The sequence below is a fragment of the Aedes albopictus genome, chromosome 3 (assembly GCF_035046485.1).
Source record: "Aedes albopictus strain Foshan chromosome 3, AalbF5, whole genome shotgun sequence".
Lineage (NCBI taxonomy): Eukaryota > Metazoa > Arthropoda > Insecta > Diptera > Culicidae > Aedes > Aedes albopictus.
The window spans coordinates 35,662,018-35,672,566 of NC_085138.1; the positions used below are offsets into that span (position 1 = coordinate 35,662,018).

At 39.1% G+C, this 10,549-nt stretch overlaps 2 protein-coding genes across 10 annotated transcripts in view; both read right to left on the minus strand.

The window, feature by feature from the left end:
- The window catches only part of LOC109427336 (pro-resilin), a 58,432-nt gene extending 55,311 nt beyond the window's left edge, over positions 1-3,121 (minus strand). For 4 of the 5 annotated variants that reach the window (XR_009999286.1, XR_009999285.1, XM_062859999.1 and 1 more), the window contains exons 1-2: positions 2,893-3,033; positions 2,516-2,677 (exon numbers count right to left, since the gene is read on the minus strand). Coding sequence is in view for 3 of the 5 variants with exons in the window: in XM_062859999.1 (XP_062715983.1) it covers positions 2,516-2,622 (107 nt within the window). In the remaining 2 variants the exon portion in view is untranslated. Of the gene's footprint in view, positions 1-2,515; positions 2,678-2,892 lie in introns of all 5 variants that reach the window. The other variant, XM_019702868.3, reaches the window with a different exon arrangement.
- LOC109427334 (neurofibromin) overlaps positions 2,943-10,549 on the minus strand; it is a 40,937-nt gene continuing 33,330 nt past the window's right edge. For all 5 annotated transcript variants that reach the window (XM_062859986.1, XM_062859996.1, XM_062859994.1 and 2 more), the window contains one exon: positions 2,943-3,260. In XM_062859986.1, the coding sequence (XP_062715970.1) occupies positions 3,076-3,260 (185 nt within the window). In that variant the 3' untranslated portion in view covers positions 2,943-3,075. The remainder of the gene's footprint in view (positions 3,261-10,549) is intronic.

Below are 10,549 nucleotides of genomic sequence, written 5' to 3' on the forward strand. Positions count from 1 at the left end.
ATTGTTTTTGTATTTTTTATTTTTACAGTGGTGTTTATTGTAACAATATGGTTCTAAATAGTACTGTTACAATACAACATTCGGTTTTTCTACTGTATTTTTTATTCGGGTAATATGACCCATTTTCTATTAGCTTTCAACTGCTTTTTACAGAACTTAGCTAAAAATCTAGAAAAAAAAGTTCTTAAGTAAATTAATCCTTGATGTCATCGACCAAAAGTTTGGGGTCACCCCTCAAAATGCTGTATCGGCCAAAAGTTTGGGGTCACTATCGTAAAACATGGAAAAGTGATTTGTTGATATCATCTTTCATTCAATTTTAATTTTTCTTGGCTTATTTGAAACGAAATGAGTGATACTTACTGCATAGACATTGAACCACACATATTTGTTGAAATTTACATACTAAAACTTAACGTAAAGTTGCCTCATTTTTTGAAGCGTGGTAAAATGTGCTAACTTTACATAACATTTTTATATACAAAAATCGTTGAATACGTTAAGTTGAAGACATCAAACGTAAATTTAGTTAATTATCTTTGAAATGAGCCAAAATAATTAAAATTGAACTATAGATGACGAAGATATCACCAAATCACTTTTCCATGTTTTACGAAAGTGACCCCAAACTTTTGGCCGATACATCATATTGAGGGGTGACCCCAAACTTTTGGTCGATGACATCAAGGATTAATTTACTTAATAACTTTTTTTTCTAGATTTTTTAGCTAAGTTCTGTAAAAAGCAGTTGAAAGCTAATAGAAAATGGGTCATATTACCGCTCTCATCTTAAAATTTGGTCGACCCAACTTCCAGCGACACTGCCGTAAGTTTATATTCATTTTTTAGAAAATTTGGCAACTTTGGGTTAAGTTTACATACCATTTTTTTTGAAAAAGTTTCTTTTAAATCATGTTCAAAGTTTCTTTGACTTATTATCTTTTGAATGAAACCTAGGGTTTTGAAATCGGACGCAAATTGGCGAAGATATGGGCCTAAAAATATGACATGTTTTTGAGGGGGTGACCCCAAACTTTTGAACGGGAGTGTAGGTGCACGGATCAAGAAGGCGAGAGAGAGCTGCCTTTGTGAGAAATGTTTGGGAAAACAACCAGAATCCAAATTTTTAACTCGAACGTGAAATCTATGCTGCTGAATGCCAGAGAAACTTTGTGTGTATCAGTGGAGAAATTTGGGAGCGAAAGTGGAGATGGGTCGACCAAACTCTACGCAGGGGCTGAAACAAAACCTGCAAGTAAGCGTTAGATTGGAACCCAGCAGGACATCGCAACAGAGGCAGTCCCAGAGGCTCATGGCAGCGCATCCGCTACAAGGACAAGGAAATAAAGGCACCATGGGTGCCAGGACTTAAAGTAAGTACGGTGAATGACGACTTGACAGCCGGTATTTGTTGGCTGCTGACTTGCCAAGAACGTTACATTTTCGTGAGTTACATTTCCAGTCCGCTTCATTTGATAGATCTCTAGATTTGTGCTCTCAGAAACGTGAAGCAAAATGCATTATTTAGAAAGTTTACGCAAAGAACCATCACCTTAAAGCGAAACAAGATTTTAGGTTCATACGAGTTTGATTATATTATTTTTTTATAACACTCCGTGCTATGTTCTGTATACTTTGGTCCGGTACTGTATGAATTTGTATTTGCCCAGACTGAGAGACTGCATGCGAATGATTTACCTAGTTTTGAGACTGACGCAAGACGGGAACGTGTGGATGTGCCGGTTTTTGTTTATTCGTAGATATGTAGTTCATGCTGGAATCCACCGTAAAAAAAATGCGAGATACTCCTTAAAGATTCCTACAGTATCCGCCGTGTTGGGTCAGGTTATTATAAAAAGAGAATGCATATATTACGAGTATAATAGGTTCGATTATCGGCTAGACCTGGAAATGAAGAAAATACTCTCTACTTCTATGGACAGAGTGTAATTGTACTTGCTTTATGAAATTTGAATGAAACATGGTCATTTGGCAGACAAAACTCTCAGTGAATAACTGTGAAAGTGCTCATAAAACACTAAGCTGAGAAGCAGACTACGTCCCAGTTGAGAGTAAGTCGAATGTTAAATTTCGATGTAATAAAGGAACAAGGGACGAAGTGATGCCCAAAGAAGTGGACAGCAGTTACAACATCTGGAGCTGCTAGTCAAAGTCAGTAATAGTAAGCGTTCAAGTTTAGATTAATTATTCTTTAGAAAACACTCAAAATTATTGGACTAACGTTTACATGTTATCTATAATACAAAGTTATGTGATTTTCCAATGCCATCCCCCTACTTGCGCCAGTCGAAAAGTCAACACAAGCCGGCGCAAGCCTCTATCCATTTCATCAGAAAAACACTGAAAACACCCCTCGGAAAAGACGGCGCACTCTTTCTCGCACACCAACACCATTCTACTTCGAAACTTAACCGGCATCACCCACACATTTGTACGTAGCACCACTACTATCACTAAATAAATAAAAATACAACGCTAATTCTAGCATACTCACCGTCCTCGGTCGCCAAAACCGCCGCGACCGCGATCACTGAATCCACCGCGATCGCTAAATCCTCCACGCCCACGGAACCCACCACGCGGGGGGCCTGACATATCCATTATTCTGCTGTTGTAAAAACTGAGATCAACCTTTCACCGGTCGTAAAACCCGAATCTGCAAACAATCCAAAAACAAAAACAACAAACTTCGATTACCTACCGGCTTGTCAATCGCACCGCACACTACACCACTACTAGCAGCAAACTGCGACACAAGAAGCACGCATGTGTGTGCGTGACGCAGCCGCCCAACACGAAAGAAAAAATCGAAGCCCTCTTCCGGAGCGCCACCCGGCAGCCAGCAGCGCCAGACCCAATTTTTGCACTCACCTTCGGGGGGGCCGAAAAGATTTCGGGAATTCAGCAAAACCAACACTCGATTCCGGTCACAAACACCTCACGCCGGTAGCACGGAACGTTTTACTTCGATTGTAACCACTTTTACCCGGCGCGACAACGATTGGATGCGATTATTTTTCACTGAACGATGCACCGTACGGGGAACTGGACTCCTCAGCAGAAGCAAAATGGCGACCTTCGTGGTGTTCTTCTGCGCTCGGTTTGACTCAAAGTATATAAATATGTACTAGTATTTAGATACTTTGGGTTTGACTGACAGTTGTTCGGCTCGATTGCTGCTGAATGATGTGCTTGATGCTTCTGCGCCGCTACGATGTGTGCATGTGTTGGTGGGCGAACTGTCAAAACGGTATGTATAACGGTATATAAGGATGTGTATATAAATGGTTCATTCATAAATTTTGTAATTTAAAAATTCAACCAGGGTAAATGGTTTTGATTTTAACTAGCCTCGGATATTCAATATGAGCAGCATGTAAATAAATATGTTATTATGCCTCTCAAGAAAAATCAGAATATGGCGATTATCTGCCTCTGGCTTCTGATATTAGCGCGACAATCACTAATCATAACAGCGTCACCAGATTTAAAAGTATATAATTCCACTATATGGGGTTTAACAGCAAGAACACTCATTCCACTGAGCTACTCTTGCCGTTCGTCACAAATACATTCAAAAACATCTGTCACTTCGCGAAACCCACGTGCTTTTGTTTTTGGCGGGAACAGTTTTTCTTTTGTTTTGTCTTGCGACTGTCATGCGGCGGTATGCTTCGCGAGCGTACGACCGCCGCAGGACTCTAATAAAAGATAAGCGCAACAATAAATTCGTTGAAACAGAGCGTTAACCCGAGAGCAGGGATGCCAGATGTGAAGACATGTCTTCAATTTGAAAACATTTAGACATTTATTTAACATATAATATTTGAATTATTGATCCAACCCAATAATTCAAATTTGGGAACAGTTTCAGATGAAATGCGTTTCCATTCTTACAGATTTCTAATTTTTCGATATTGTATTCGTAAATATTACATATTTGTAAATATTATTTTTAATTTCATTAAAGAACTCAAATCGAAGATTCTAAAAGAGGTTACCTTCAGATTTTTTTTTCTGAGTTCCCTCTGGAAATTTATCTGGGTAGAATTCTCCTATAGTTTTACAAAAATCTCTAAAAACAGAGGTTCTTTTTAAAAGTATTACCGATGTTTTCGGAATATCTCACCAGAACTTCGGTTGAGTTTCAAACAGAGCTACACACTAAGATCAGCTCGGTATTTTTTCAATGTTTTTACTGAGTTCTCAACAGCAGATTTAACTCGGGTACGCTCGGTTGTTTCTTTTGCAGATACATATTCTGTAAATGTGTTACCGAGCTCAGCTAACAAACTGTCAAAAGTTGCTGATGCACGGTAAATATCGTTACTGGTGAACGGTAAATACGATTACCGAGTGTACCGAGAGTTTTCAACAGCAGATTTATCTCGGTACACTCGGTAATCGTATTTACCGTTCACCAGTAACGATATTTACCGTGCATCAGCAACTTTTGACAGTTTGTTAGCTGAGCTCGGTAACACATTTACAGAATATCTGCAAAAGAAACAACCGAGCGTACCGAGTTAAATCTGCTGTTGAGAACTCAGTAAAAACATTGGAAAAATACCGAGCTGATCTTAGTGTGTACGTCCATAATTTCCCGCAGATTATTCCGAAGATTTGTCCAATAAAGCCTGTTGAGACTTCTCCATTAGGTCCTTGGGAATCCCTCTAGAAGTGCCACGGCAATTCCTTCAGGATTTCATCAGGAATTCCTGTAGAATTTCTAGAATTTCTAGACTAGAAATTACTTACTTACTTACTTATTACTTACTAGAAATTTCTAGAATTTCTAGACTAGAAATTACTTTAAGAGTTTCTCGGGATTTTTTTTTCGCATGGAGTTCCTCGAGAATTCCTCCAGTAGCTAGCCGATTTTTTTTTCGGGAAATCGTCAGGAATTCCATCGGGAGTTCCTTGGGAATTCTTCTACAAGATCCTCGGGAATTCTACAAGTTTGCTAGAGTTTGCCGGTTGCTAGAAAATTCCTCTAGGAAGAATGGAGAATTGCTCTCGGAATTCCTCGGGAATATCTACTGGAGTTTCTCGGAAATTGCTCCTGGAGTTGCTAAGGCATTCGTACATGAGATCATCAGGAATTTCTCCAGATCCTCAAGAAATCTTTAAGGAGTTTCTCGGAAATCTCTTTCAGGATTGCTTGGGTATTTCTTCAGGAGTTTCTCGGGAATTCCTCTAGGAGTTTGCTCAAAATTTCTTCAAGATGCCTTGGGAACTTCTCTAGGATATCATCTGGAAATCCTCCAGGAGTTCCTAGGAAATTCCTCCGAGGAATACGGAATTCACAGAAGCACTTCGGTGATTCCTCCAGGAATTCCTCCTGAAGTTCCTCAAAAATTGCTCTAGAGGTGCTTCGGGCATTCCACCAGGAGTTCCACAAGTTCCTCGGAGATTCTTCCAGGAGATCTTCGGAAATCTCCTCAAGAGCTTCTCGCGTATACCTCTAGGAGCTCCTCGCAAATTCCTCCAGATATTCCTCGGGAATTGCTCAAGGAGTTTGCCAAGAATTTCTTCAGGAGTTCATCGGGAATCCCTCAATGTATTCCCCCGAATTCCTCCAGAAGCACGTCGAGAAGTCCTTCATGAGTTCCTCGGAAATTCATCTAGGAGTTCGTCGGGAATTCCTCTAAGAGTTTCTCGAGAAATTCTCCAGAACTTCTTCTGGAATTCTTCCAGGAGTTCCTAGGGTATTTTTCCAAGAGTTTCTTGGGAATTTCTCTACGAGTTCCGCGGAGATTCTTCCAGGCGTTCCTCGGAAATCTCTTTAAGAGATTCTCGGGTATACCTCTAGGAGTCCCTCGAAAATTTCCTAGGAGTTCCTAGGAAATTCCTCTATGTTTTCGTCGGAATTTCTCCACGAGTTTCTCGAGAATTCTTCCAGGATTTCCTCTAGAATTCCTCCAGGAGTTCCAGGGGATTCCTCTGGGTAATTCTCACTGAGACCGGCCCACTATTTACACCTAGTCTTCAAAAATGTTTTAGGTGGCGATTTTCTGAAAGTTCTCGCTAAAAAGTAAGGAAAATGCATTTGGTTGCTTAAATTGATGGACCCCTCGTTAGTTAGAGCCACAACTATTTTTGCAGACCTCTCGATTTTGGTCAAATGGTGGCTCATTCAAACCGTTATAACTCGAAAGTTTCTCCTAAAACCACCTCAAAACGAAATGTTGTTGAAAAGAGGAAAGATAGAGCTACTTGTTACAATTATAAAAAGTTGGATCGGCCATATTGATTTTGGCCGCCATCTTGGATCTTAATACCAAAACTTTTTTCACCGTGATGGCAACTACCGATTATCAAAATTTTTGCATTAAATGAAAACTGCATAGCATATAATAAAATTGGAGATGTCCTTTTTGCCTATCAAAAGTTATCTACAGTTTTAATCCTCTAGACATTCTTGAAATATTCCTCCAGGAGATCTTCTATCAGGAGTTTCTCGAAAATTCCTTTGGGAGTTCCTCGGGAATTCTTTCAGGAATTTCTCGGGAATTTCTCCATAAGTTGCTCAAAAAATCCTCCAGGAGCTACTTGGGAGATTGCCAAGAATTTCTTCAGAAGTTTTTAGGGAATTCTTTCAGGAGCTCCTTCGGAATTTTTTCTAAGAATTTCTTGGGAAATCATTTATTGGTTACTTGGGAATTTCCCCAGGAGATCCTCAAGATTTTTTTCAGGGATTCCTTGGGAATTCTTCCAGAATTTCTACGGAAATTCTTCCAGGAGTTGCCTAAGAATTCCTCTAGGATTACCTCGGGAATTCTTTCATGAGTTTCTCGGGAATTACTCCACGAATTCTTCGAGATTTCTGCCAGGAGTTACTCGGGAATTCCTAAAGAAGATCCCTGTAAATTTCTCTAGGAGCTACTTGGGAATTCTTCCAGGAGATCCTCGAGAATCCCTCTAGCATTTTCTCGGGAATACTTCCACGAGTTTCTCAAGAAATCTTTCAGAAGTTTATCAGACGTTCAACTGGATGTTCCTATGGATGCCTCCCGGAACTCCTGAAGAAATTCATGAGAAACTCCTGGAGTAATTTTTCGGGCAACTTTTGAAGGAATTCCCGAGAAACTGCTGGTGAAGTTCTTGTGGAACTTCTGGGGGAATTTCTGAAGAACTCCTAACGATCTCCAGGAGGAATTCCCGAGGATCTCCTGGAGATTTCCCGAGATACTTCTTCAGGAATTCCTGATGGACTCCTAGAGGAATTACCGATTATCTTCTGGAGGAATTCCCGAAGAACTCTTTAAGGAATTTCCTAGGAATTCCAGGATGAATTCTCGAGGATCTTCTGGAGAAATTTCCGGATATTTTGTGGAACTCTTGGAACCATACATTATTGCTGGAAGAGTTGATGGTAGACTTCTGAAGTAAATTTTCTGGTTGGAATTTCCGGATAATTTATGTAGCTATTTGAAAAAATAATCATTGAGAAATTCCCTGGAAAATCATAGAGGTATACTTCCACAGTTACTGTAGGAATTCTGCAGTTGCTTCTAAGGGAATTCCCGTGGTATTTGTGGGGAATCTATTGAAGGATTCCCGTGATATTCCTGGAACAATTCTCGTGGACTTGAAGAGAATTTTCCATGAAACTCCTAAAGGAATTTTCTGGGAGCTCCCAGATACACTCTCGGTAACTTATGTAGAAATTGCTTGAAAACTCCTGCAGGAATTTCTAAAGAACTGATGGAGGAATTCCCGACGATCTCCTGTAGAAATATCCGAGGTTCTCTCAGAAAAATTCCTAAGTATCTCCTGGATAAATTCTCGAGGAACTTCCGAGGATCTTCTGGAGAAATTAGAAGGATTCTCGTGGATCTCCTATAGGTATTCCAAAGAATCCGTAGGAGGAATTTCTAAGGAACTCCAACATGAATTTCCGAGGATCTTCTTAGGGAGTTCCCGGATTTTTTTTGCGGAACTCTTAATTCCGAGGAACTTTTTGAAGAATTTGAAAAAAAAGGTAAATATTCGATTTAAATCCTGAAGGAACCATGCATTATTTCTGAAGGACTTGTAGGGGAACTCTTGAAGTAAATTTCATGGAAATTCTGGTGGGAATCTTCTGATAATTAATGTAGTTGTTTCCAGTCAAATCATGGAGAAGTTCTACCACAAATGCTGCAGGAATTTTTCGGAAGCTCCTTAAGCAATCTCATGGTATTTCTCATTAACTCCCGGAAAACTCCTGGAGAAATTCTTGAAGACTCTTGGATAAATTTACCTGGAAACATCAGAAGCAATCCCCGGTACTCCTGATATAGGATGTCATCACCAAGATCATCATGCTATATTACTTGATATACAGCGCAGTGAGAACATAGCATAAATTTGAATTTTTAACATTAATTTTATACCGAAATCACAATATGGAGTATGAAGACATTTTAGCGTGCCTTGCGAAGACATTTGAAAATTGCCCCTGGCATCTCTGCCCGGGAGCGGCCGCGGCGTGTACTGAGTACACGCACCATGAAGATTGCACGCTTGTTGTACACAGCGTGACCGTGGTGTCGTTGAGGGTGGTCGAAGACGCGACTGCTCGAGGGTTAACCGAGTCACACGGTCATACCATCTTCCTAATTAAAGTGAATAATTCGCTTCAAAATATGGTTGTTGTGATAATGATTTCAAATTTAAGCAAATTGGGTTTAAATAATTTTATTTAGAGCAAGATTTTTTTAATTACTGCAAAAATTCTCCGACGACTAAATAATTTTTTCCGAGGATTTATTAGGTTCCCGGGCACCAAAACTCATGAAAATTTGGATTTCGGCTCAGTTTGGCATGCAGATTCAGAATATGGAATTGTCACAACAACGCTAAAGAAGCCATTTCTCAAAAGATGACTGCAGGAATCTTATCAAGAACTTTCTGAAGATTCTTCCGAAATTTATTCGAGGGTTACCACACAAGTTCTGTGACGACTTATTAAATTCATTTATAAAATTCATTTTTTGTTTGTTTTCATTGATTTATTGATTAGTCATAAGGAATTACTCCGATATTTCTTTGGCGGTTACTGCAAAAAAAAAATCACCGACGACTAAATATATTTCTCCGAGAATTTCTATAAAACTTCTTCCAGAGATACCCCTTTTTCCGTAAAAATCCTTCGATGGTTCTTCCAAAGAAGTTTCAATATAGTTCACCGAAAATTTGTTCAAAAAAACTTCTGAAAATGTATAAGAGAGTTCTTTTAGAAGGTTTATTCATAAGTTCCTCTGAGTATTACTCCAAAATTTCCTCCAAAAGTTTCTCCAAAGAACTCTCCATTTTCAGTCAGAGGATTCCTCTAAAAACTGCTCGTTAAGAAGTTTATCCGAGGAATGCGGCTTCCTTCAGATATGTGCTGTTGAGCGGTAAAAGTTTTTCATTTTTTTTTTTCATCTGTTCAGTCTTTGTTTTATGTGATGTAAACTGTTTCAATAATTCAGCCATTACTTATACTTGTTATGTGTGCAAACAAACTTTTGTTTACGTTACCTGTAAGATTTACCACAACAAGTTAAACAAAACGGGGACAAAAACCGTAAAACATGAAAAAGTTTTATCTGTCGCATTTTTTTTTTATTTCGGATTTATCCAGGTAGTCAAAGCTAGTTATCGAAAGATAAAGAGTAGGTAATTATTGCAAATGGGGAACAATAGTGTTTTTTTTTTAAATCTTAGAGTTTTGTAGCGTTAGCGTTAGCCTAGTTACGGTATACTTCGTAGATTGGATACTAACAACATTCATGTACCTTTTGCTAATCTTGCTCGGATTGCTTTTCGGAACAAGGCCGGGGAGTTAGCTTTGCTCCAATCTTTTGCAAGAATACCAAAAGCACAAATGTCATTATACCCGGCCACGCCCATCTTTACCGTAACTTGGGATAGGGGAAGGAAATGTTGATGTAGCACTTATTTAAGAGGCCTCCGACTCAGTGACACTCCCATAAGTACTACGGAGTGAGTGGTTGGGAGGTGTATTATGTAGGTCAAGGATTCGCTTGAAAAGCTGGCGATGGACCCACGGCATTGGTAGTTTTTTTTTTTATTTATTGTTTAAATAATTATGTTTCTGCTCAGTAAGAGGCCCAAGCAGAACCGATCCCTCCAGGGTCATCGGAACAACACAATAAATGTTTGAAATGCGTGAAAAAAAAAAGAAAAAAAAAGTTGGCGATCCGCGAAAAGAAAAACTCAATTTACATAAAAAAAAGCAAAAACCACGAAAAAAAACATCTCAATTTATTAAAGAAAAAACACGTAAAACGAGTTGAACGAAAATAAAATCAAAAGATATTTTTTCTATTTATTGTTTAAATAAGTATGTTTCAGCTCAGTGCGAGGCTCAAGCAGAACCGATCCCTCCAGGGATCGCGTAATGGAAAATCTTAGAGTTCTGTAGTGCCGAAACTCGGCATTTGCTGCAGACATTCCTCTGAGAGTTCATACAGAAATTACTCCGAGGATTTTTTAAGAATCTCTCCTGAAATTGATCCTCGAATTTCCTCATTTTTTA